This window comes from Scyliorhinus canicula, chromosome 21 (genome assembly GCF_902713615.1).
Source record: "Scyliorhinus canicula chromosome 21, sScyCan1.1, whole genome shotgun sequence".
Classification (NCBI taxonomy): Eukaryota; Metazoa; Chordata; class Chondrichthyes; order Carcharhiniformes; family Scyliorhinidae; genus Scyliorhinus; species Scyliorhinus canicula.
In genome coordinates this window covers 3,832,739-3,858,323 of record NC_052166.1, presented here as the reverse complement: position 1 = coordinate 3,858,323, position 25,585 = coordinate 3,832,739, and the positions used below count along the sequence as shown (strand labels likewise).

The 25,585-nt window shown below is 56.1% G+C and overlaps 2 protein-coding genes across 2 annotated transcripts in view; both read left to right on the top strand.

The window, feature by feature from the left end:
* Positions 1-6: 6 nt before the first annotated feature.
* On the top strand, positions 7-16,742 carry gnl3l (guanine nucleotide binding protein-like 3 (nucleolar)-like). Its single transcript, XM_038782374.1, has 9 exons — positions 7-68; positions 2,713-2,857; positions 4,422-4,509; positions 10,459-10,636; positions 11,581-11,723; positions 13,038-13,174; positions 14,499-14,638; positions 15,512-15,692; positions 16,361-16,742. The coding sequence occupies exons 1-9, from the start codon at positions 18-20 to the stop codon at positions 16,420-16,422; spliced, it is 1,125 nt and encodes a 374-aa protein (XP_038638302.1). The 5' UTR covers positions 7-17; the 3' UTR covers positions 16,423-16,742.
* A 6,852-nt stretch (positions 16,743-23,594) lies between these two features.
* itih6 (inter-alpha-trypsin inhibitor heavy chain family member 6) overlaps positions 23,595-25,585 on the top strand; it is a 57,196-nt gene continuing 55,205 nt past the window's right edge. Inside the window, exon 1 of the mRNA XM_038782555.1 lies at positions 23,595-23,607. Within this exon, the coding sequence (XP_038638483.1) occupies positions 23,595-23,607 (13 nt within the window). The remainder of the gene's footprint in view (positions 23,608-25,585) is intronic.

Genomic DNA, 25,585 nt, shown 5'->3' with positions numbered 1-25,585 from the left:
AGTACCTGCGGAACGAAATGCCCACCGTGGCGTTCAAAGCCTGCACCCAGCTGCAGAACAGAAACCTGGTGAGTGCCACGTGCTGCGACCACGGTGACCAGTGCCCGCTGTCCACACTCCATACCACACCCTCCGTTTCCTCTTGCTAGCGAGAGTGGGCGGGAGGGACCCGTGGCTCCTCATGGCCCTTCACCCGATCTGGACGTGACACAATCCTAGCCATCAACATTCACGATGTTCCTCTCAGAACAACAGGCGACCCGGAGGGTCAGTGCTGAGGGAGCGCCGCACTGTCGGAGGGTCAGTGCTGAGGGAGCGCTGCACTGTCGGAGGGCCAGTGCTGAGGGAGCGCCGCACTGTCGGAGGGTCAGTGCTGAGGGAGCGCAGCACTGTCGGAGGGTCAGTGCTGAGGGAGTGCTGCACTGTCGGAGGGCCAGTGCTGAGGGAGCGCCGCACTGTCGGAGGGTCAGTGCTGAGGGAGCGCCGCACTGTCGGAGGGTCAGTACTGAGGGAGTGCTGCACTGTCGGAGGGCCAGTGCTGAGGGAGTGCTGCACTGTCGGAGGGTCAGTGCTGAGGGAGCGCCGCACTGTCGGAGGGTCAGTACTGAGGGAGTGCCGCACTGTCGGAGGGTCAGTGCTGAGGGAGCACCGCACTGTCGGAGGGTCAGTGCTGAGGGAGCGCCGCACTGTCAGAGGGTCAGTGCTGAGGGAGCGTCACCCTGTTGGAGGGTCAGTGCTGAGGGAGCGCCGCACTGTCGGAGGGTCAGTGCTGATGGAGCGCCGCACTGTCGGTGGGTCAGTGCTGAGGGAGCACGGCACTGGGAGGGTCAGTACTGAGGGAGCTCCGCACTTTGGGAGGGTCAGTGCTGAGGGAGCACGGCACTGTGGGAGGGTCAGTACTGAGGGAGCTCCGCACTTTGGGAGGGTCAGTGCTGAGGGAGCGCCGCAATGTCGAATGGTCAGTGCTGAGGGAGCGCCGCACTGTCAGAGGGTCAGTGCTGAGGGAGTGCCGCACTGTCAGAGGGTCAGTGCTGAGGGAGCGCCGCAATGTCGAATGGTCAGTGCTGAGGGAGCGCCGCACTGTCAGAGGGTCAGTGCTGAGGGAGTGCCGCACTGTCAGAGGGTCAGTGCTGAGGGAGCGGCGCACTGTCGGAGGGTCAGTGCTGAGGGAGCGCCGCACTGTCGGAGGGTCAGTGCTGAGGGAGCGCCGCACTGTCGGAGGGTCAGTGCTGAGGAGCGCCGCACTGTCGGAGGGTCAGTACTGAGGGAGCGGCGCACTGTCGGAGGGTCAGTGCTGAGGGAGCGCCGCACTGTCGGAGGGTCAGTGCTGAGGGAGCGCCGCACTGTCGGAGGGTCAGTGCTGAGGGAGCGCCGCACTGTCGGAGGGTCAGTACTGAGGGAGCGCCGCATTGTCGGAGGGTCAGTTTACAGTCCTCCGTTTACTGAAACTGCTGCTGACTGGGAAACACTCCGTCTTCATCTATTTGATCGAAACCCCCTCCCTGCCTTGCGGTTGTGAAGCTTCAACCAAATCTTCTCCTTAACCTCCTCTGATCCGAGGAGAATAATCCCAGTCTCTCTGTCTCTCCCTGTCTCTCTCTGTCCCTCTCTCTCTGTCTCCCTCTCTCTGTCTCCCTTCTCTCTGTCTCCCTTCTCTCTGTCTCCCTTCTCTCTGTCTCCCTTCTCTCTGTCTCCCTTCTCTCTGTCTCCCTTCTCTCTGTCTCCCTTCTCTCTGTCTCCCTTCTCTCTGTCTCCCTTCTCTCTGTCTCCCTTCTCTCTGTCTCCCTTCTCTCTGTCTCCCTTCTCTCTGTCTCCCTTCTCTCTGTCTCCCTTCTCTCTGTCTCCCTTCTCTCTGTCTCCCTTCTCTCTGTCTCCCTTCTCTCTGTCTCCCTTCTCTCTGTCTCCCTTCTCTCTGTCTCCCTTCTCTCTGTCTCCCTTCTCTCTGTCTCCCTTCTCTCTGTCTCCCTTCTCTCTGTCTCCCTTCTCTCTGTCTCCCTTCTCTCTGTCTCCCTTCTCTCTCTATCGCGCTGTCTGTCTCACAAGGATTATAGTAGGGTAGCACTGTGGCTTCTCAGCGCCAGGGTCCCAGGTTCGATTCCCGGCTGGGTCACTGTCTGTGCGGAGTCTTCACGTTCTCCCCGTGTGTACGTGGGTTTCCTCCGGGTGCTCCGGTTTCCTCCCACAGTCCAAAGACGTGCAGGTTCGGTGGATTGGCCATGCTAAATTGCCCTCGGTGATCAAAAAGGTTAGGAGGGGATATTGGGTTATGGGGATAGGGTGGAGGTGAGGGCTTAAGTGGGTCGGTGCAAACTCGATGGGCCGAATGGCCTCCTTCTGCACTGTGTGTTCTATATTCCATTCCAGTCTTTTCCGTGGATTTAGCCTCACTGTTTAATGTACTGTCAGCCTGTATTTATGAAGCTCGGGGAGCTCTATTCTTTTTATTTTATAAAATTTAGAGTACCCAATTCTTTTTTCCAATTAAGGGGCAATTTAGCGCGGCCAATCCACCTACCCTGCACATCTTTGGGTTGTGGGGGCGAAACCCGCGCAGACACGGGGAGAATGTGCAAACTCCACACGGACAGTGACTCAGAGCCGGGATTCGAACCTAGGACCTCGGCGCTGCAGTCCCAGTGCTAACCCCTGCGCCACGTGCCGTCCTCGGGCGCTCCATACTAACCTGATCTCCCCTCTCCCACCCCCCGACAGCATCGCAGCAAAGTGTCTGTGGAGCGGGCGGGCGCCGATCTGCTGCAGAGCAGCGCGTGCGTGGGGGCGGACAACCTGATGAGGCTGCTGGGAAGCTACTGTCGGAGTCGCGACCTCAAGACGGCCATCACGGTGGGCGTGGTCGGTGAGTAACTGGGAAGATGGCCGAAGGTCGGGTGTGGTGGGGGAGAGGGTGGGGGGGGGGGGGGGGGGGTGCATCAGGATGGGGTTGGTCACTGCGCTGACCCCCGCTGCTGTATAGTGGAGGGGGGGTGGTGAATTCCACAGTGGCCCCCTCCCCCCCCCCCCCCACCCCCACCAATGAGTGCAGAATTTCCTCCTCATCTCTTGTCTTCAATGGGGGACCCCCTCATTCTCAAACTGAAACCCCCGCCCTCCGTTCTAGATATCCCACCCACAAGGGGGGACACATCCTCTCGCCATCCACCCCTGTCAACCCCCACCCCCTGTCCTCCATTTTGGACCCTCCCCATCCCCAAATGCTCCCAAAATCAAAATGGCGGACCGGTCCAAGGTGGGTGAATCAACAAGAGCCTGGATCGAACATTCGGAGAAGATGGACAGACGTTCTGTCTGAGGGCAGTTCCTTCCCCCCCCCCCCCCCACCCCCCCTCTCGGTTACGGCGGCCGTCCACGTAGCCCCTCCAGCCCCCCCCCCCCCCCCCCCTCAAGTGGAGTTGAAGAACAAACAAAATGGCGGCGTGGTTTTGGATGGGCTGAGGCCCCGAGAAGATCTGCTCCGGTGAGTCGGTGGCGGGGTGAGGAATGGTGGAGGGCGGGTTTCGCACGGTAACGCAGGAATTGGCTAGAAAGACCTCGTCCGCGGCCTCCAGCGACGCTCACTGCCTCACATCCGTCCACTCCATCCGCCGCCAATGGCTGAGAAAACCAAAATGGCGGCTGGAGAGCGGGTGGGGGCTATTGAGGCGGGGGGGGGGGGGGCAGCTGCAAGAGATGGATGATTACTGATGGGAGCAGAGTGTTTTAACTGTGGCGGGTGGGGGCAGCAGTCATGTGTCTCGTGAACATTTTGAGTTGACCTCCAACCTTTGACCCTCCTCCCCCAGGCTCAGACAGTGGTGAGGTTCAAGGGTGAGTGTTGGGGATGCGTCTTCCCCCGGCTGCGAGGCTGGGGGGGGGGGGGGGGGGTGGCCAGCCCTGGGGTGACTGTTTCGTGGGCCCAGGTTGACACACCCTCAGCCCCCACCCTGGCGGGATGCGGCTCCAGTGCACACGCACAACGCCCCGTGGTTCTGCCGAGTCACGCTGGGGTTAACCCCTGCTTTTCAACCTGAGTGTGTGATGGTCCTTTTGTCCTATGTTGCACCTGGGTAATTGCCCTGCACCCATCTGCCGCCCGGGAAGGAGGCAAGTCTCGGGCTGCGATACCGCCTGTAGTCGAATAGTCAACTTTACCTCGGACTTTGGAGGTGCGGGGGTGCCTTCACCGGTAAAGGGGGGGGGGGGGGTGTACGCTTCGCCTGCTGCACTACTGCCCCCAATATCGGTTGATTATCCGGCTGAGCTATTCGTCCACGTGGGGCGGCACAGACCCGCCGATGTCTTCGTGCACGGCACCTGCGGCCTGTTCGGGCGCCTGGACCGTTAAACTTAGCATCCTGTAACGGGAATACCCGTCTGCCGTGCGTGGGTGCGCACCTGACTCATCTGTGTCTTAATATTCCCAGGATTTCCAAATGTCGGGAAGAGCAGCTTGATCAACAGCCTGAAAAGAACGCGAGCCTGCAATGTCGGCGCGACTCCAGGAGTCACCAAGTAAGTGGGAGTCAGACCCCTATTCTCCCCTTGCTCCTGCCCCGATGAAGTGCATGCACAAACATCCGGTAATCTTCAATTCACCAACCCCCGACCCCAGGATAATGGAACGTGTCCCAGTATCTCTGACGTTAGAGGGGTGCAGTGCTCTGACTCTGAGATGTGGCAGGTCCGGGAGGCTTCTAGCGTCCCAGATCGCTTCATCTGCAGAAAGTGCACCCAACTGGGGCTCCCCACAGACCACATGGTTCGGTCGGAGCAGCAGTTAGATGCACTTAGGAGCACGCAGGTGGCGGAAAGCGTCATAGATAGCAGTTATATAAATGTGGTCACACCCAAGGTGCGGGCAGAGAGATGGGTGACCACCAGAAGGGGCAGGCAGTCACTGCAGGAATCCCCTGTGGTTGTCCCCCTCTCGAACAGGTATACCCCTTTGGATACTGTCGGGGGAGGGGAGGATCAGGGGAAAACAGCAGCAGCCAGAGCAGTGGCACCACGGCTGGCTCTGATGTTCAGCGGGGGGAGGGGGGGGGGGGGGTCAAAGCGCAGAAGAGTAATAGTCATAGGGGACTCTATAGCCAGGGGCACAGATAGGCGCTTCTGTGAAAGAGACTCCAGGATGGTATGTTGCCTCCCTGGTGCCAGGGTCCAGGATGTCTCCGAACGGGTAGCGGGCATCCTGAAGGGGGAGGGCAAACAGGCAGAGGTCGTTGTACATATTGGTACTAACGACATAGGCAGGAAGGGGCATGAGGTCCTGCAGCAGGAGTTCAGGGAGCTAGGCAGAAATTTAAAAGACAGGACCTCTAGGGTTGTAATCTCGGGATTACTCCCTGTGCCAGTGAGGCTAGAAATAGGAAGACAGAGCAGCTGAACAAGTGGCTAAACAGCTGGTGTAGGAGGGAGGGTTTCCGTTATCTGGACCACTGGGACCTCTTCCGGGGCAGGTGTGACCTGTATAAGAAGGACGGGTTGCATCTAAACTGGAGAGGCATAAATATCCTGGCCGCGAGGTTTGCTAGTGTCACACGGGAGGGTTTAAACTAATATGGCAGGGGGGTGGGTACCGGAGCAATAGGTCAGAAGGTGAAAGCATTGAGAGAGAACTAGGGAATAGGGCCAGTATGGTTCTGAGGAAGAGCAGACAGGGAGATGTTGCTGAACACAGCGGGTCTGGTGGCCTGAAGTGCATTTGTTTTAATGCAAGAAGTATAACAGGTAAGGCAGATGAACTTAGAGCTTGGATTAGTACTTGGAACTATGATGCTGTTGCCATTACACAGGCCTGGTTGAGGGAAGGACAGGATTGGCAGCTAAATGTTCCAGGATTTAGATGTTTCAGGCGAGATAGAGGGGGACGTATAAGGGGTGGAGGAGTTGCGCTACTGGTTAGGGAGAATATCACAGCTGTACCGTGGGAGGACACCTCAGAGGGCAGCGAGGCTATATGGGTAGAGATCAGGAATAAGAAGGGTGCAGTCACAATGTTGGGAGTTTACTACAAGCCTCCCAACAGCCAGCGGGAGATAGAGGAGCAGATAGGTAGACAGATTTTAGAAAGGAGTAAAAGCAACAGAGTTGTTGCGATGGGAGACTTTAACTTCCCCAATATTGACTGGGACTCACTTACTGCTAGGGGCCTGGACGGGGCAGAGTTTGCAAGGAGCATCCAGGAGGGCTTCTTGAAACAATATGTAGACAATCCAACCAGGGAAGGGGCTGTACTGGACCTGGTATTGGGGAATGAGTCTGGCCAAGTGGTAGAAGTTTCAGTAGGGGAGCATTTTAGGAACAGTGACCACAATTCAGTAAGTTTTAAAGTGCTGGTGGACAAGGATAAGAGTGGTCCTAGGGTGAATGTGCTAAATTGGGCAGCACAGTAGCACAAGTGGATAGCTCTGTGGCTTCACAGCACCAGGGTCCCAGGTTCGATTCCCCGCAGGGTCACTGTCTGTGCGGAGTCTGCACGTTCTCCCCGTGTCTGCGTGGGTTTCCTCCGGGTGCTCCAGTTTCTTCCCACAGTCCAAAAGACATGCAGGTTAGGTGGATTAGCCATGATAAATTGCCCTTAGTGACCAAAAAGGTTAGGAGGGGTTATTGGGTGATGAGGATAGGGTGGAAGTGAGAGCTTAAGTGGGTCGGTGCAGGCTCGATGGGCTGAATGGCCTCCTGAATGCACTGTATGTTCTATGTTCTTTGGGGAAGGCTAATTATAACAATATTAGGCGGGAACTGAAGAACATAGATTGGGGGGCGGATGTTTGAGGGTAAATCAACATCTGACATGTGGGAGGCTTTCAAATGTCAGTTGAAAGGAATTCAGGACCGGCATGTTCCTGTGAGGAAGAAGGATAAATACGGCAAATTTCGAGAACCTTGGATAACGAGAGATATTGTCGGCCTCATCAAAAAGAAAAAGGAGGCATTTGTCAGGGCTAGAAGGCTGGGAACAGACGGAGCCTGTGTGGAATATAAGGAAAGTAGGAAGGAACTTAAGCAAGGAGTCAGGAGGGCTAGAAGGGGTCACGAAAAGTAATTGGCAAATAGGGTTAAGGAAAATCCCAAGGCTTTTTACACGTACATAAAAAGCAAGAGGGTAGCCAGGGGAAGGGTTGGCCCACTGAAGGATCGGCAAGGGAATCTATGTGTGGAGCCAGAGGAAATGGGCGAGGTACTAAATGAATACTTTGCATCAGTGGGTCAACCCTTCACCAAAGTATTCACCAAAGAGAAGGAATTGGTGGATGTTGAGTCTGGAGAAGGGTGTGTAGATAGCCTGGGTCACATTGAGATCCAAAAAGACGAGGTGTCGGGCATCTTGAAAAATATTAAGGTAGATAAGTCCCCAGGGCCTGATGGGATCTACCCCAGAATACTGAAGGAGGCTAGAGAGGAAATTGCTGAGGCCTTGACAGAAATCTTTGGATCCTCACTGTCTTCAGGTGATGTCCCAGAGGACTGGAGAATAGCCGATGTTGTTCCTTTGTTTAAGAAGGGTAGCAAGGATAATCCAGGGAACTACAGGCCGGTGAGCCTTACGTCAGTGGTAGGGAAATTACTGGAGAGAATTCTTCGAGACAGGATCTACTCCCATTTGGAAGCAAGTGGACTTATTAGTGAGAGGCAGCATGGTTTTGTGAAGGGGAGATTGTGTCTCACTAACTTGATAGAGTTTTTCGAGGAGGTCACAAAGATGATTGATGCAGGTAGGGCAGTGGATGTTGTCTCTCTGGACTTCAGTAAGGCCTTTGACAAGGTCCCTCATGGTAGACTGGTACAAAATGTGAAGTCACACGGGATCAGGGGTGAGCTGGCAAGATGGATACAGAACTGGCTAGGTCATAGAAGGCAGAGTAGCAGCAATGGAAGGGTGCTTTTCTGATTGGAGGGCTGTGACTAGTGGTGTTCTGCAGGGATCAGTGCTGGGACCTTTGCTGTTCGTAGGATATGTAAATAATTTGGAGGAAAATGTAACTGGTCTGATTAGTAAGTTTGGGGACGACACAAAGGTTGGTGGAATTGCGGATAGCGATGAGGACTGTCAGAGGATACAGCAGGATTTAGATCGTTTGGAGACTTGGGCGGAGAGATGGCAGATGGAGTTTAATCCAGAAAAATGTGAGGTAATGCATTTTGGAAGGTCTAATGCAGGTAGGGAATATACAGTGAATGGTAGAACCCTCAAGAGTATTGAAAGTCACAGAGATCTAGGTGTACAGGTCCACAGGTCACTGAAAGGGGCAACACAGGTGGAGAAGGTAGTCAAGAAGGCCGACGGCATACTTGCCTTCAGTGGCCGGGACATTGAGTATAAGAATTGGCAAGTCATGTTGCAGCTGTATAGAACCTTAGTTAGGCCACACTTGGAGTATAGTGTTCAATTCTGGTCGCCACACTACCAGGAGGATGTGGAGGCTTTAGAGAGGGTGCAGAAGAGATTTACCAGGATGTTGCCTGGTATGGAGGGCATTAGCTATGAGGAGCGGTTGAATAAACTCGGTTTGTTCTCACTGGAACGACGGAGGTTGAGGGGCGACCTGATAGAGGTCTACAAAATTATTAGGGGCATAGACAGAGTGGATAGTCAGAGGCTTTTCCCCAGGGTAGAGGGGTCAATTACTCAGGGGCATAGGTTTAAGGTGCGAGGGGCAAGGTTTAGAGGAGATGTACGAGGTAAGTTTTTTACACAGAGGGTAGTGGGTGCCTGGAACTCGCTGCTGGAGGAGGTGGTGGAAGCAGGGACGATAGTGACGTTTAAGGGGCATCTTGACAAATACATGAATAGGATGGGAATAGAGGGATACGGACCCCGGAAGTGTGGTAGATTTTAGTTTAGACGGGCAGCATGGTCAACACGGGCTTGGAGGGCCGAAGGGCCTGTTCCTGTGCTGTACTGTTCTTTGTTCTTTTTTGTTTTGTATTCCACAGGGAAGGTTACGTGCAGTCCCCCCCCCCCCCCCCCCCCTCGCTTCCTCCACCGGCCTTTTCATATCTTGACAGGTACTCACAGACAGGCTCCCATCCACCACCTAAAACATTCCCCGCACCACTGAGTCACAGCGCCGGCTGTGTGGGTTGGCTCCAAGGGGGGCTGCAGCCACTCACCAAAGCCCCTTCGGCAAGTACCACCCTGTGCTGTACCTGTCCTGGGAGTGTTTGATGGGGACAGTGTAGAGGGAGCTTTACTCTGTATCTAACCCCGTGCTGTACCTGTCCTGGGAGTGTTTGATGGGGACAGTGTAGAGGGAGCTTTACTCTGTATCTAACCCCGTGCTGTACCAGTCCTGGGAGTGGTTGATGGGGACAGTGTAGAAGGAGCTTTACTCTGTAACTAACCCCGTGCTGTACCTGCCCTGGGAGTGTTTGATGAGGACAGTGTAGAGGGAGCTTTACTCTGTATCTAACCCCGTGCTGCACCTGTCCTGGGAGTGTTTGATGGGGACAGTGTAGAGGGAGCTTTACTCTGTATCTAACCCCGTGCTGTACCTGTCCTGGGAGTGTTTGATGGGGACAGTATAGAGGGAGCTTTACTCTGTATCTAACTCCGTGCTGTACCTGTCCTGGGAGTGTTTGATGGGGACAGTGTAGAGGGAGCTTTACTCTGTATCTAACCCTGTGCTGTACCTGTTCTGGGAGTGTTTGATGGGGACAGTGTAGAGGGAGCTTTACTCTGTATCTAACTCCGTGCTGTACCTGTCCTGGGAGTGTTTGATGGGGACAGTGTAGAGGGAGCTTTACTCTGTATCTAACCCCATTCTGTACCTGTCCTGGGAGTGTTTGATGGGGACAGTGTAGAGGGAGCTTTACTCTGTATCTAACTCCGTGCTGTACCTGTCCTAGGAGTGTTTGATGGGGACAGTGTAGAGGGAGTTTTACTCTGTATCTAACCCCATTCTGTACCTGTCCTGGGAGTGTTTGATGGGGACAGTGTAGAGGGAGCATTACTCTGTATCTAACCCCGTACTGTACCTGTCCTGGGAGTGTTTGATGGGGACAGTGTAGAAGGAGCTTTACTCTGTATCTAACTCCGTGCTGTACCTGTCCTAGGAGTGTTTGATGGGGACAGTGTAGAGGGAGCTTTACTCTGTATCTAACCCCGTGCTGTACCTGTCCTGGGAGTGTTTGATGGGGACAGTGTAGAGGGAGCTTTACTCTGTATCTAACCCCATTCTGTACCTGTCCTGGGAGTGTTTGATGGGGACAGTGTAGAGGGAGCTTTACTCTGTATCTAACCCCGTACTGTACCTGTCCTGGGAGTGTTTGATGGGGACAGTGTAAAAGGAGCTTTACTCTGTATCTAACCCCGTGCTGTACCTGTCCTGGGAGTGTTTGATGGGGACAGTGTAGAGGGAGCTTTACTCTGTATCTAACCCCGTGCTGTACCTGTCCTGGGAGTGTTTGATGGGGACAGTGCAGAGGGAGCTTTACTCTGTATCTAACCCCATGCAGGTGCCTGCAGGAGATTCACCTTGACAAGCATGTTAAACTGCTGGACTGTCCTGGCATTGTCATGGCAACCTCCACATCGGACGCTGCTGTGATTCTGCGGAATTGTGTGAAGATCGAGCAGCTGGTGGATCCCGTGGAACCGGTGGCGGCCATCTTGAAGCGGTGCAATAAGCAACATGTGAGTGACAGCGTGACTGAATCTGACAGAATTTAATCACCACAACCTCCAGTCTCACTCAACCTAGTAGTTCTAACTCCCAGTACTGAGGGAGCGCCACACAGTCGGAGGGTCAGTGCTGAGTGAGCGCCGCACTGTCGGAGGGTCAGTGCTGAGGGAGCGCTACACTGTCGGAGGGTCAGTGCTGAGGGAGCGCCGCACTGTCAGAGGGTCAGTGCTGAGGGAGCGCTACACTGTCGGAGGGTCAGTGCTGAGGGAGCCCCGCACTGTTGGAGGGTCAGTGCTGAGGGAGCCCCGCACTGTTGGAGGATCAGTGCTGAGGGAGCCCCGCTCTGTCGGAGGGTCAATGCTGAGGGAGCGCCGCACTATCAGAGGGTCAGTACTGAGGGAGTACCGCACTGTCGGAGGGTCAGTGCTGAGGGAGCGCCGCACTGTCGGAGGGTCAGTGCTGAGGGAGCGCCGCACTGTCGGAGGGTCAGTGCTGAGGGACCGCCGCACTGTGGGAGGGTCAGTGCTGAGGGAGCGCAGCACTGTGGGAGGGTCAGTGCTGAGGGAGCGCCGCACTGTCGGAGGGTCAGTGCTGAGGGAGCACCGCACTGTCGGAGGGTCAGTGCTGAGGGAGCGCCGCACTGTCGGAGGGTCAGTGCTGAGGGAGTGCCGCACTGTGGGAGGGTCAGTGCTGATGGAGCACCGCACTGTCGGAGGGTCAGTGCTGAGGGAGAGCCACACTGATGGAGGGTCAGTGCTGAGGGAGCGTCGCACTGTCGGAGGGTCAGTACTGAGGGAGCGCCGCACTGTCGGAGGGTCAGTACTGAGGGAGCACCGCACTGTCGGAGGGTCAGTGCTGAGGGAGCGCCGCACTGTCAGAGGGTCAGTACTGAGGGAGCGTCCTACTCTTGTTAGCTCATGATTTAGCTTCTGTATCTGCCTTTTCTCTTTCCCAGGTCATGCAACATTATAACATTCCCGAGTTCCGGGACACCATGGAATTCCTGGCACTGCTGGCTCGCAGGCTGGGTAAGTTGAGAAAGGGAGGGCTTCCGGATCACGAGAAAGCAGCCAGGACCGTCCTCTCTGACTGGACCAGGTAACGCCATCCCTTGATTCATACCTCTTGACAGTGCGTTGCTCCCACAGCACTGACCCTCCGACAGTGCAGCGCTCCCTCAGCACTGACCCTCTGACAGTGCGGCGCTCCCTCAGCACTGACCCTCCGACAGTGCGGCGTTCCCTCAGCACTGACCCTCTGACAGTGCGGCGCTCCCTCAGCAGTGACCCTCCGACAGTCCGGCGCTCCCTCAGCACGAATCCTCCGACAGTGCGGCGCTCCCTCAGCACTGACCCTCCGACAGTGCGGCACTCTCTCAGCACTGACCCTCCAACAGTGCGGCCCTCCCTCAGCACTGACCCTCTGACAGTGCGGTGCTCCCTCAGCACTGACCCTCCGACAGTGCGGCGCTCCCTCAGCACTGACCCTCCGACAGTGCGGCGCTCCCTCAGCACTGACACTCCGACAGTGTGGCGCTCCCTCAGCACTGACCCTCCCACAGTGCGGCGCCACCTCAGCACTGACCCTCCGACAGTGCGGCGCCACCTCAGCACTGACCCTCCGACAGTGCGGCGCTCCCTCAGCACTGACACTCCGACAGTGTGGCGCTCCCTCAGCACTGACCCTGCGACAGTGCGGCGCTCCCTCAGCACTGACCCTCCGACAGAGCAGCACTCCCTCAGCACTGACCCTCCGACAGTGCGGCGCTCCCTCAGCACTGACCCTCCCACAGTGCGGCACTCCCTCAGCACTGACCCTCCGACAGTGCGGCGCTCCCTCAGCACTGACCCTCTGACAGTGCGGCACTCCCTCAGCACTGGCCCTCTGACAGTGCGGCACTCCCTCAGCACTGACCCTCTGACAGTGCGGCACTCCCTCAGTACTGACCCTCTGACAGTGCGGCGCTCCCTCAGCACTGACCCTCCGACAGTGCGGCGCTCCCTCAGCACTGACCCTCCGACAGAGCAGCACTCCCTCAGCACTGACCCTCCGACTGTGCGGCGCTCCCTCAGCACTGACCCTCCCACAGTGCGGCACTCCCTCAGCACTGACCCTCCGACAGTGCGGCGCTCCCTCAGCACTGACCCTCTGACAGTGCGGCACTCCTTCAGCACTGGCCCTCTGACAGTGCGGCACTCCCTCAGCACTGACCCTCTGACAGTGCGGCACTCCCTCAGTACTGACCCTCTGACAGTGCGGGGCCCCCTCAGCACTGACCCTCTGACAGTGCGGCGCTCCCTCAGCACTGACCCTCCGACAGTGCGGCACTTCCTCAGCACTGACCCTCCAAGCGAGTCTGCGCTGAGCCTGTCTGTGAGACCCTTTGCCGAATCATCCCATCTCTCTCCTCAGCGGGAAGATCTGTTACTTCACGCACCCGCCTGAGGCTCACACCCTCCCCACGCACATCAGCGCCGAGATCGTGGCGGAACTGGGCAAGGTGTTCGACATCGATGAGTTGGAGAGGGGAAACCAGGAGTCCCTGAGCAGTGAGTAAACATTCCTGCAGCACCTTTCACCCCCTCGGCAAATCCCAAAGGTCCGCAGAGCCAAACCAAGAGGTTTATATTCAAAGTGCAGCCGCTGATCGAATGTAGGAAATGTCACAGCGGTTTTGTGCAGAGCAGGCAGCCAATGAGATAAATCACCCCGAGCAACTTATTTTACTCGTCTGTTGGTTGTGGGATAAAAATTTACCGAGGACAACAAGGAGAGCTTACTCTTTCATCCTGACTGTCCAAACCACCTCTCCTCCACCCGCGAACCACCCTCAGGACTGACCCTCCGACAGTGCGGCGCTCCCTCAGCACTGACCCTCCGAGAGTGCGGCGCTCCCTCAGCACTGACCCTCCGACAGTGCGGCGCTCCCTCAGCACTGACCCTCTGACAGTGCGGCGCTCCCTCAGCACTGACCCTCCGACAGTGCGGCGCTCCCTCAGCACTGACCCTGCGACAGTGCGGCGCTCCCTCAGCACTGACCCTGCGACAGTGCGGCGCTCCCTCAGCACTGACCCTCCCACAGTGCGGCGCTCCCTCAGCACTGATCCTCCGACAGTGCAGCTCTCCCTCAGTACTGACCCTCTGACAGTGCAGCACTCCCTCAGTACTGACCCTCCGACAGTGCGGCACTTCCTCAGCACTGACCCTCTGACAGTGCGGCACTCCCTCAGCACTGACCCTCCGACAGTGCGGCGCTCCCTCAGCACTGACCCTCCCACAGTGCGCCGCTCCCTCAGCACTGACCCTCTGACAGTGCGGCGCTCCCTCAGCACTGACCCTCTGACAGTGCGGCACTCCCTCAGCACTGACCCTCTGACAGTGCGGCGCTCCCTCAGCACTGACCCTCCGACAGTGCGGCGCTCCCTCAGCACTGACCCTCTGACAGTGCGGCACTCCCTCAGCACTGACCCTCTGACAGTGCGGCGCTCCCTCAGCACTGACCCTCTGACAGTGCGGCGCTCCCTCAGCACTGACCCTCCTGACAGTGCGGTGCTCCCTCAGCACTGACCCTCCGACAGTGCGGCGCTCCCTCAGCACTGACCCTCTGACAGTGCGGCACTCCCTCAGCACTGACCCTCCTGACAGTGCGGCACTCCCTCAGCACTGACCCTCCCACAGTGTTGGGCCCCCCACAGGGCAGCCAAAGGGATGTGGTTCGAGTCCCTTGATTGGAGCCTGAAAGCCTCGACCATGTGACCTGAAGCGCTGTGTTGACGTTATTCCCAGTGGGCTGTGGAGGAGAACATTGCAGGGAAGGGAAAAGGATTAGTTGTGGGATTATTCTCCGTTAACAACTCCGTACATCTGTGGCAGAGGTCGAGTCTTCAGCGGAAGAGGGCGGAACCTGCATTGAGATGTCAGGGCTGACCAGCGCAGAGAACAAACTGCCCCCTGCCTGTGGAATGGAGAGCGAGGGAATGGACACGAACAGAGACACTACCCAAGACTCGCAGGTAAACACCATTCACACGTCAGCCGGGACCGATCGACCAAAGGGGGACGCGGTCGAGATCTGCCAAATGGTGCCGGGTGTTTCAATCACCCCGAAGCTGTTTCCACCTGTCTGGGGAGAATGTGGGACTCGCTCCCATGGGGAGTGGGGAGAATGTGGGACTCGCTCCCACGGGGAGTGGGGAGAATGTGGGACCGCTCCCACGGGGAGTGGGGAGAATGTGGGACCCGCTCCCACGGGGAGTGGGGAGAATGTGGGACTCGCTCCCACGGGGAGTGGGGAGAATGTGGGACCCGCTCCCACGGGGAGTGGGGAGAATGTGGGGCTCGCTCCCACGGGGAGTGGGGAGAATGTGGGACTCACTCCCACAGGGAGTGGGGGGAATGTGGGACTCGTTCCCACGGGGAGTGGGGAGAATGTGGGACCCGCTCCCACGGGGAGTGGGGAGAATGTGGGACCCGCTCCCACGGGGAGTGGGGAGAATGTGGGACCCGCTCCCACGGGGAGTGGGGAGAATGTGGGACTCGCTCCCACGGGGAGTGGGGAGAATGTGGGACTCGCTCCCACGGGGAGTGGGGAGAATGTGGGACTCGCTCCCACGGGGAGTGGGGAGAATGTGGGACTCACTCCAATGGGGATTGGGGAGAATGTGGGACTCGCTCCCACAGGGAGTGGGGGGGAATGTGGGACTCGCTCCCATGGGGAGTGGGGGAGAATGTGGGACTCGCTCCCACGGGGAGTGGTTGATGTGAATCGTGCTGATTTGTTTGAGGGGGGGTGGGGAAGCTGAATAGGAGATGGGGGAGGGTGGTGTGGGGTAGGAGCACCAGCACAGAGTAGAGGAGCCGAATGGACTGTTCCTGTCTCTCAACAGATGGAGAGGATGACGGTGACATTCGGGGGCGAGAAGGACAAGCCGAAGCCGGCAGGGGGGAAATCCGAGACCCGATCGCTGCTCCCTGACCTGCAGGTGATCAGGGATATCGATCCCTTGTGCCAGGGGCAGGCTCTACGGGCAGCCAGTAAGAGGAAAAGGCGGCTACAGAAGAGGGCAGGTGGGTCATCAGATTCTATATATGTGGGGGTCTGTGCGTTGGTAACCCTTTCTGAGCCCGTGCCTCTATCTGTGTGCAAGCTTCTTTGAATGCACGCCTCTCTATCTGCACGTGTGCCCCAGTCTGTGCATGCCCAGACCTGTACGTGCTCCTGCTTGTGTGTACCTTTGTCTGTGCGTGCGCACGCCGCCTCTCTGCGCGTGCGCACGCCGCCTCTCTGCGCGTGCGCACACCGCCTCTCTGCGCGTGCGCACACCGCCTCTCTGCGCGTGCGCACACCGCCTCTCTGCGCGTGCGCACACCGCCTCTCTGCGCGTGCGCACACCGCCTCTCTGCGCGTGCGCACACCGCCTCTCTGCGCGTGCGCACACCGCCTCTCTGCGCGTGCGCACACCGCCTCTCTGCGCGTGCGCACACCGCCTCTCTGCGCGTGCGCACACCGCCTCTCTGCGCGTGCGCACGCCGCCTCTCTGCGCGTGCCCACGCCGCCTCTCTGCGCGTGCCCACGCCGCCTCTCTGCGCGTGCCCACGCCGCCTCTCTGCGCGTGCCCACGCCGCCTCTCTGCGCGTGCCCACGCCGCCTCTCTGCGCGTGCGCACACTCGCTTCTGCCTGCCTTGCTTTCTGGGACAAACGTTTGTTAATACTGGTTTGGTCCTTGTCTTTCAGACAAACTCGCCACAAAGCTCTCCGACACGCTCACTGCTGCCATGGACCTCTCCCTCAACTGAAACCGCGCTCGACCCAGGAGGCGTGCGATGGAGCCTTGCTTCCTGTCCGCGGCCTCATTCCGAGCTTCACGTTAGCATCGACGCGGGAAGGTGCCCAGAACATTCCGCGATCTATGCCCCAGGTACCGACAACTCTCAGCCACATCCCGTGAGGCTGGGGAGGAGAGCGTGAAGACTGGAATTACCAGTCCCCGGGATGCAAGGGTTCAGCCGCAACTCCGATCGACCTCTGAACCTGGTCAGGGAGTGCAGCTCCCAGGGACTGTTTTTCATGATTAAATTATAACCGTTGCAATAAATATAATTTATGTTGCCCAACACTTCAGAAAGCCGCCATCTGTATCTCGCCTGTGCTTTGTGTAGACCTGTGATTATTTTTAATGGGGACTGGTTTCCTTGTTGACTCTCACTCTCTCCCCCAAGCCTCGCCCATAACATGGACCCCATGTACCGCCAACAATATGTCGCACTGTCGAGGGGTCAGCGCTGATGGAGTGCCACACTGTCAGAGGGTCAGTGCTGAGGGAGCGCCGCACTGTCGGAGGGTCAGTGCTGAGGGAGTGCCACACTGTGGGAGGGTCAGTGCTGAGGGAGTGCCACACTGTGGGAGGGTCAGTGCTGAGGGAGTGCCGCACTGTCGGAGGGTCAGTGCTGAGGGAGCACCGCACTGTCAGAGGGTCAGTGCTGAGGGAGCGCCGCACTGTGGGAGGGTTAGTGCTGAGGGAGCGCCGCACTGTGAGAGGGTCAGTGCTGAAGGAGCGCCGCACTGTCGGAGGGTCAGTGCTGAGGGAGTGCCACACTGTGGGAGGGTCAGTGCTGAGGGAATGCCGCACTGTGGGAGGGTCAGTGCTGAGGGAGCACCGCACTGTCAGAGGGTCAGTGCTGAGGGAGCGTCGCACTGTCGGAGGGTCAGTGCTGAGGGAGCGTCGCACTGTCGGAGGGTCAGTGCTGAGGGAGTGCCGCACTGTCAGAGCGTCAGTGCTGAGGGAGCGCCGCACTGTCGGAGGGTCAGTGCTGAGGGAGCGTCGCACTGTCGGAGGGTCAGTGCTGAGGGACCGCCGCGCTGTCGGAGGGTCAGTGCTGAGGGAGCGCCTCGCTGTCGGAGGGTCAGTGCTGAGGGAGCGCCGTGCTGTCGGAGGGTCAGCGCTGAGGGAGCGCCGTGCTGTCGGAGGGTCAGCGCTGAGGGAGGGTCAGTGCTGAGGGAGCGCCGCGCTGTCGGGAGGGTCAGCGCTGAGGGAGCGCCGCGCTGTTGGAGGGTCGGTGCTGAGGGAGCGCCGCGCAATCGGAGGGTCAGCGCTGAGGGAGCACTGCACTGTGGGAGGGTCAGTGCTGAGGGGGCGCTGCGCTGTCGGAGAGTCAGTGCCCAGGGAGCGCTGTCGGAGGGTCAGTGTCGAGGGAGCGCTGTCGGAGGGTCAGTGCCGAGGGAGCGCTGTCGGAGGGTCAGTGCCCAGGGAGCGCCGCACTGTCAGAGGGTCAGTGCTGAGGGAGCGCCGCACTGTCAGAAGGTCACTCATACTTGTTTACATACAATTGCACATTACCATTACCTCAATACAAATGCCTGCATTTAGCACCTCTACCTCATTCCCCTCATCTCTCCCCGAGCAATTATCTCTATTGCCCCTTTCCCAGAGTTCTTGTGTCAAGTCCAGTGGGGTCTGTTTAGCACTGAAGGGACGTTGAAATGTGATGGGTGTTTTGCCGTTGATTTGAGATGGGGATGGGGCAGGGGGTAAGGAGAAGAGGGGGCGAGGAACAATGTGACGGTCTAGCACAGGACCGAGAGTTAAAATGACAAAGGTGACATGGAACAAGAGACAAAGACAATGGCAGTGATAATCTGAAAGAAACAATAATCCAGAGTCGGTGTTAATAGCAGAATAAAGGTCAGAGCTGTGTGAAAGGAGAATAGCAGGGTGCATGAAGAAGAATCCAGGCTGACACCGTTGACGCAGGTAAGGGGGCATTGGGGGGCAGAAGGTCATTCAAAATGGAGGACAAAGTTCACGACCTGAAGTTTTGGAACTCGGTGTTTTGAGCCCAAGTTGGAAGATGAGGCGCCGTTCCTGCGCCTTGCGTCGGTATCCACGACAACGGTGCAACAGAACGAGGGCAGAGAGATGGGCTGCCAGCCAGGCGGGGGTGCGCCTCACTGGGAAATCCTAACGGCCGGAGGATTCCGGCCAGCATTGCCGCCAAACCGGGAAGGGAGCAGTTTTCTAGAAGCTTGATCGCAGGTACAATATTTACAACTGGGGAAACTTGAGAAAGAACTGGGGGGGGGGGAAACTGCTTGAAAGAGCTACGGAGGGGCTAAAGCGATCAATGGCCTAAATCTTAGGCCCGATGCAGAATTGGACACTTAGTCAGAACCGTGGACAGGCCCGAGGGGGGGGTCAAACAGCCAAACACACTGGACAGAGACAGAGCCTGTCCTGTAACCAGGATGTCGGGCCTATTCAAATGGATCGACTGCCCAGATGGAGTATGGCAACTGATTTCCCGCCATTACCGTGTCAGGGATAAGATTGCTTGCAGATGGGGATGGGGCAGGGGGTAAGGAGACCCCCTCCTGGGGGGGGGGGGGGGGGGGGGGGTGTTCCTGGGGTCCTGCAGAGTTGCAATCGGCAACTCCATTGGGTGTTGAGATCCCTGCCCAGTGACCTCATCGACTGAGGACCAGAGACACCTCCGGGACGATGCGAAGAGAAGAGACCCTGGCGAAGACTCCACACACAGGCAGCGGAGAAGTGCCGGCGGTGGACACGAGGCGGCGTGCGAGACCCACCTTCGCAGACGAGAGTCCCGACCCGAGACAGGTTCAGAGATTGGACCCGCGGTTGGATCCAGTTCATCGGCATAGGTAGTAGAATCTTTGCTGTATTATATTTGGGGAGAATAACTTTCATTGCGTTTGTGAATAAAGGTGTTGAATCATGAACCCGTGTCTGTCCTTTGTTCATAAGACATAGGAGCAGAATTAGGCCACTCGGCCCATCGAGTCTGCTCCGCCATTCAATCATGGCTGATATTTTCTCATCCCCATTCTCCTGCTTTCTCCCCATAATCCCTGATCCCCTTATTAATCATGAACCTATCAAACTTCGTCTTAAAGACACTCAATGATTTGGCCTCCACAGCCTTCTGCGGCAAAGTGTTCCACAGATTCACCACCCTCTGGCTGAATAAATTCCTTCTCATCTCTATTTTTTTTATAAATTTAGATTACCCAATTATTTTTTCAAATTAAGGGGCAATTTAGCGTGGCCAATCCACCTACTCTGCACATTTTTGGGTTGTGGGGGCAAAAGCCACGCAGACACGGGGAGAATGTGCAAACTCCACACAGACAGTGACCCAGAGCCGGGATCGAACCTGGGACTTCAGCGCCGTGAGGCGGTTGTGCTAACCACTAGGCCACCGTGCTGCCCTTCTCATCTCTATTTTAAAGGATTGTCCCTTTAGTCTGAGATGGTGTCCTCCGATTCTAGATTTTCCTACAAGTGGAAACATCCTCTCCACGTCCACTATCCGGGTCTCGCAGTATCTTGTAAGTTTCAATAAGATCCCCTCTCATCCTCCTTAACTCCAACGAGTACAGGTCCAGAGTGCTCAAACGTTCCTCATACGAAAATGTTCTTCATTCCAGGGATCATTCTTGTGAATCTCCTCTGGACCCTTTCTAAGGCCAGCACATCCTTCCTTAGATACAGGGCCCAAAACTGCTCACAACACTCCAAATGGGGTCTGACCAGAGCCTTATACAGCCTCAGAAGTACATCCCTGGTCTTATATTCTAGCCCTCTTGACATGAATGCTAACATTGTATTTGCCTTCCTAACTGCCGGCTGAACCTGCACGTTAACCTTAAGAGAATCATGAACAAGGACTCCCAAGTCCCTTTGTGCTTCTGATTTCCTGAAGCATTTCCCCATTTAGAAAATAGTCTATGCCTAAAATCTTCCTTCCAAAGTGCTTAACCTCACACTTTTCCACATTGTATTCCATCTTACCACTTCATTGCCCACTCTCCTAGCTTGTCCAAGTCCTTCTGCAGCCCCCTTGCTTCCTCAATACTACCTGTCCCTCGACAGATCTTTGTATCATCTGCAAACTTAGCAACAGTGTCTTCAGCACCTTCTTCCAGATCATTAATGTATATTGTGAAAAGTTGTGGTCCCAGCACCGATCCCTGAGTCGCACCACTAGTCACCGGCTGCCATCCTGAAAAAGACCCCTTTACCCCACTCTCTGCCTTGTGCCAGTCAGCCAATCCTCTATCCATGCCAGGATCTTACCCTGAACACCATGGGCTTTTAACTTATTTAACAGTCTCCTTTGCGGCACTTTGTCAAAGGCTTTCTGGAAATCTAAGTAAATCACGTCCACTGGTTCTCCTTTGTCTAACTTCCTTGTTGCCTCCTCAAAAGAACTCTAACAGATTTGTCAGAATGACTTCCCCTTGACAAAGCCGTGCTGACTCAGTCCTATTTTACCATGCACTTCCAAATACTTTGCGATCTCATCTTTAATAACAGGCTCTAAAATCTTACCAATGACCGAAGTCAGGCTAACTGGCCTATAATTTCCCGTCTCCTGCCTCCCTCCCTCCCTTCAACAGCGGTGTTACATTAGCCACCTTCCAGTCCTCTGGGACCATTCCTGTCTCCAGTGATTCCTGAAAGATCATCACTAATGCCACCTCAATTTCCTCAGCTATCTCTTTTAAGACCCTGGGGTGCAGTCCATCCGGTCCAGGTGACTTATCCACCTTCAGACCTTTCAGTTTCCCCAAGAACCTTCTCCTTTGTGATGGTCACTGCACTCACCTCTGCCCCCTGGTTCTCCTGGAGCTCTGGCATCTCACTGCTGTCTTCCACCGTGAAGATTGATGCAAAGTAATTATTCAGTTCCTCTGCCATGTCCTTGTTTCCTATTATTACTTCACCAGCCACATTTTCCAGTGGTCCAATGTTTATTTTTGCCTCACAAATAAAGAGCAACTGGGCGAAGTGTCTGATAATTTAGAGAGAGTGTGGGAGGGTGTAGAAACAGGATTCTACCTCCCATCATGCATTGACCTTTAACCGTTTGACAGAAATCCTCCATTTTATTAATTATTTTTGGCACCTGCTGAGTGTAATTGTTAAACTTCTATATTTCGCACTGTGTTAATATTACAGTTCCTGGCCAGACCTCAACATTGGCTCAGCCAGTCTGTGAGGGACAGATCAGTGACGGATGGGCAGAATGGCCTAACCTCCCTAACCCTGACCTTCCTTGTTCCTACATCACTCATCTCTTGTTATGGGCCAGGGTTTGGAGAACCCCAAAGTGTATCATGGAGTTCACCTGACCCACAACTTTTAATAGATTGTGGTATGGGGAGCACACGGCCCACTCTACAGGTGTGGTACAGCAGAAATGGAAAAGTATTTTTTAAAGCAAAACAATGTTTATTCTATGAGCTCAAGTTAACCTTTTTAAAACATTCGGTGAACATCGTAGCAACCATTAATTCAAATACAACCCCCAAAGAATACAACACTAAGTAATCCGTAAGCTTTCCTTTTAACATCCATACGACTTAAAACACCTTTCAACAGAAGCACATTATGTTTACGTTCACTACTGAGAACATTTATAATTCTGAATTCACCAAATGATCAAGAGATAGTCTTTTGTTGGCAGAGAGAACAGCGGTGCACCTGCTCTGTCTGGCTTCAGCTCCAACACTGAAAACGAAACTAAAACACACCCTGCAGCCTGCTCAAAAACGAAAGTAAAAAGCTGACAGACAGCCCAGCTCCACCCACTCTCTGACATCACTGCAGTAATAAACACCCATTTCTTAAAGGTGCTCTCACTACAGATATTTATATACACACCCATTTATAAACACCCATTTCTTAAAGGTACTCTCACATGACACTCTTCCCCCTCCCCTTACGCCCCCGCCCCCGGAAAGCCCGCCGGGCAACCGGTACCCAAGGATGAAATGAGGCCTTCACACAAAAAATAAAACCAGTATAATCAGTTTATTGACCATTGCAAATAGCTTAATAGACATAAAGTTCATGATTTTTAAAAAATGATGTAAAATCACAGCCGACGCACCGCACTCGAAATATTCAGAGATTTGCAGACCTGGGCCTCGCGCAGTCACCCGGGAGACGGAGCCATATTTCTAGGCCGGAGTGGGACCCCTGAGGCGCACTCGAGGCTGGAGCTTCCAAACACTCCGGCGATCTTGGGAGGTCCCTGGGGGAAATCAGGGGCCAGGTTCGATCTTGGGAGGTCCCTGGGGGATACAGGCTCCCGGTTCGATCTTGGGAGGTCCCTGGGGAAATCAGGGGCCAGGTTCGATCTTGGGAGGTCCCTGGGGGAAATCAGGGGCCAGGTTCGATCTTGGGAGGTCCCTGGGGAAATCAGGGGCCAGGTTCGATCTTGGGAGGTCCCTGGGGGAAATCAGGGGCCAGGTTCGATCTTGGGAGGTCCCTGGGGGAAATCAGGGGCCAGGTTCGATCTTGGGAGGTCCCTGGGGGAAATCAGGGGCCAGGTTCGATCTTGGGAGGTCCCTGGGGGAAATCAGGGGCCAGGTTCGATCTTGGGGAGGTCCCTGGGGGAAATCAGGGGCCAGGTTCAATCTTGGGAGGTCCCTGGGGAAATCAGGCTCCCGGTTCGATCTTGGGAGGTCCCTGGGGAAATCAGGGGCCAGGTTCGATCTTGGGAGGTCCCTGGGGGAAATCAGGGGCCAGGTTCGATCTTGGGAGGTCCCTGGGGGAAATCAGGGGCCAGGTTCGATCTTGGGAGGTCCCTGGGGGAAATCAGGGGCCAGGTTCGTCGGCGAGCAGTGTCAGAGAGCGGCCTGCATAGAGGGACCCATGGTACATCTCGATCGATTGAGGCCGACCCCTCAAACGCGGAACAAAGTTGCGACGACGCAGAGAGGTTTTCGAAAACAGAATAAAAAGGCACTATTTCTAATCTCGTTTATATATTATTTTCAAGTTGCTGGTCCACTCTCCAAGGATTTGCGCTGACGGAGGTTGTATTTGGTTGGCTGAGAGGTAGGGGGGGGGGGGGGGGGGGGGAAAGAAAGGCAGAATTTTAAAAATCGGCTAACCCACGCAAAATCGTCCCCACTTCGAATTTCGTCTTTGCCCAAAGATATGGGGGAGCTCGGTAGTACAATTCCACACAGGGACCCATTTCCCAGATTGTGACCCAGGAACCCATTCCCACCCCAGTCAGGAATCGAACACGGTGTCTCCTCCCGAAGCAAGGGTGTCCTGCACACTTTTAAAGGTTTCGGTCGAAGAACGCTCAGTGTCTAAACTTCACCTCATCCAGAATTAATGGTGAGCCCGCCTCCGAATTCTCAGCCAGTCCAGTTCACCCCCCCCCCTGCACCTGCCCGCTCAACTCCGCACTGTCCCCATCAAACACAGCACGGCAGCGCAAGTGTCTAGCACTGTGCCTTCACAGCGCCAGAGTCCCAGGTTCGATTCCCCGCTGGGTCACTGTCTGCGCGGAGTCTGCACATCCTCCCCGTGTCTGCGTGGGTTTCCTCCGGGTGCTCCGGTTTCCTCCCACAGTCCAAAGACGTGCAGGTTAGGTGGACTGGCCATGCTAAATTACCCTTAGTGTCCAAAAAGGTTAGGAGGGGTTATTTGGTTACGGGGATAAGGTGGAAGTGAGGGCTTAAGTGGGTCGGTGCATTCGATGGGCCGAATGGCCTCCTTCTGCACTGTATGTTCTATGACCCAGTCTGTCTCCTGGCCCAGCACACCCCTCCCAATACAGACCATAGTGAAAATTCAGATCCTGATTTGCTTGTTCTCAAATTCCTCTAAGGCCTTCTTAGTCCCTCCTCTCCCACCCTAAAATTCATCAACAGCGGCACCCAAACCCACCACCACCTCTAGGCCACGGAAGGACGAGGGCAGCAGACTCCACGGGGAACACCCACCGCCTGCACCTTCCCCTTCCGCCCCCCAACCCCTACATCCCTCCCTATCTCTGTAACCTCCTCCAGCCTCTACAACCCTCCCTATCTCTGTAACCTCCTCCAGCCCCTACAACCCTCCCTATCTCTGTAACCTCCTCCAGTCCCTACACCCCTCCCTATCTCTGTACCTCCTCCAGCCCCTACAACCCTCCCTATCTCTGTAACCTCCTCCAGCCTCTACAACCCTCCCTATCTCTGTAACCTCCTCCAGCCCCTACAACCCTCCCTATCTCTGTAACCTCCTCCAGACCCTACAACCCTCCCTATCTCTGTAACCTCCTCCAACCCCTACACCCCTCCCTATCTCTGTAACCTCCTCCAACCCCTACACCCCTCCCTATCTCTGTAACCTCCTCCAACCCCTACAACCCTCCCTATCTCTGTAACCTCCTCAACCCCTACACCCCTCCCTATCTCTGTAACCTCCTCCAGCCACTACAACCCTCCCTATCTCTGTAACCTCCTCCAGCCCCTACAACCCTCCCTATCTCTGTAACCTCCTCCAACCCCTACACCCCTCCCTATCTCTGTAACCTCCTCCAGCCCCTACAACCCTCCCTATCTCTGTAACCTCCTCCAACCCCTACACCCCTCCCTATCTCTGTAACCTCCTCCAGCCCCTACACCCTCCCTATCTCTGTAACCTCCTCCAGCCCCTACAGCCCTCCCTATCTCTGTAACCTCCTCCAGCCCCTACAACCCTCCCTATCTCTGTAACCTCCTCCAGCTCCTACAACCCTCCCTATCTCTGTAACCTCCTCCAGCCCCTACAACCCTCCCTATCTCTGTAACCTCCTCCAGCCCCTACAACCCTCCCTATCTCTGTAACCTCCTCCAGCCCCTACAACCCTCCCGATCTCTGTAACCTCCTCCAGCCCCTACAACCCTCCCTATCTCTGTAACCTCCTCCAGCCCCTACAACCCTCCCTATCTCTGTAACCTCCTCCAGCCCCTACAACCCTCCCTATCTCTGTAACCTCCTCCAGCCCCTACAACCCTCCCTATCTCTGTAACCTCCTCCAGCCCCTACAACCCTCCCTATCTCTGTAACCTCCTCCAACCCCTACACCCCTCCCTATCTCTGTAACCTCCTCCAGCCCCTACAACCCTCCCTATCTCTGTAACCTCCTCCAACCCCTACACCCCTCCCTA

Coding starts and splice junctions, on each gene's coding strand:
- gnl3l (XM_038782374.1), top strand. CDS start 18: ATGCCCACCGTGGCGTTCAAAGCCTGCACCCAGCTGCAGAACAGAAAC. Junction 10,637..11,580: donor AGCGGTGCAATAAGCAACAT/GTGAGTGACAGC, acceptor TCTCTTTCCCAG/GTCATGCAACATTATAACAT. Junction 14,639..15,511: donor ACACTACCCAAGACTCGCAG/GTAAACACCATT, acceptor GTCTCTCAACAG/ATGGAGAGGATGACGGTGAC.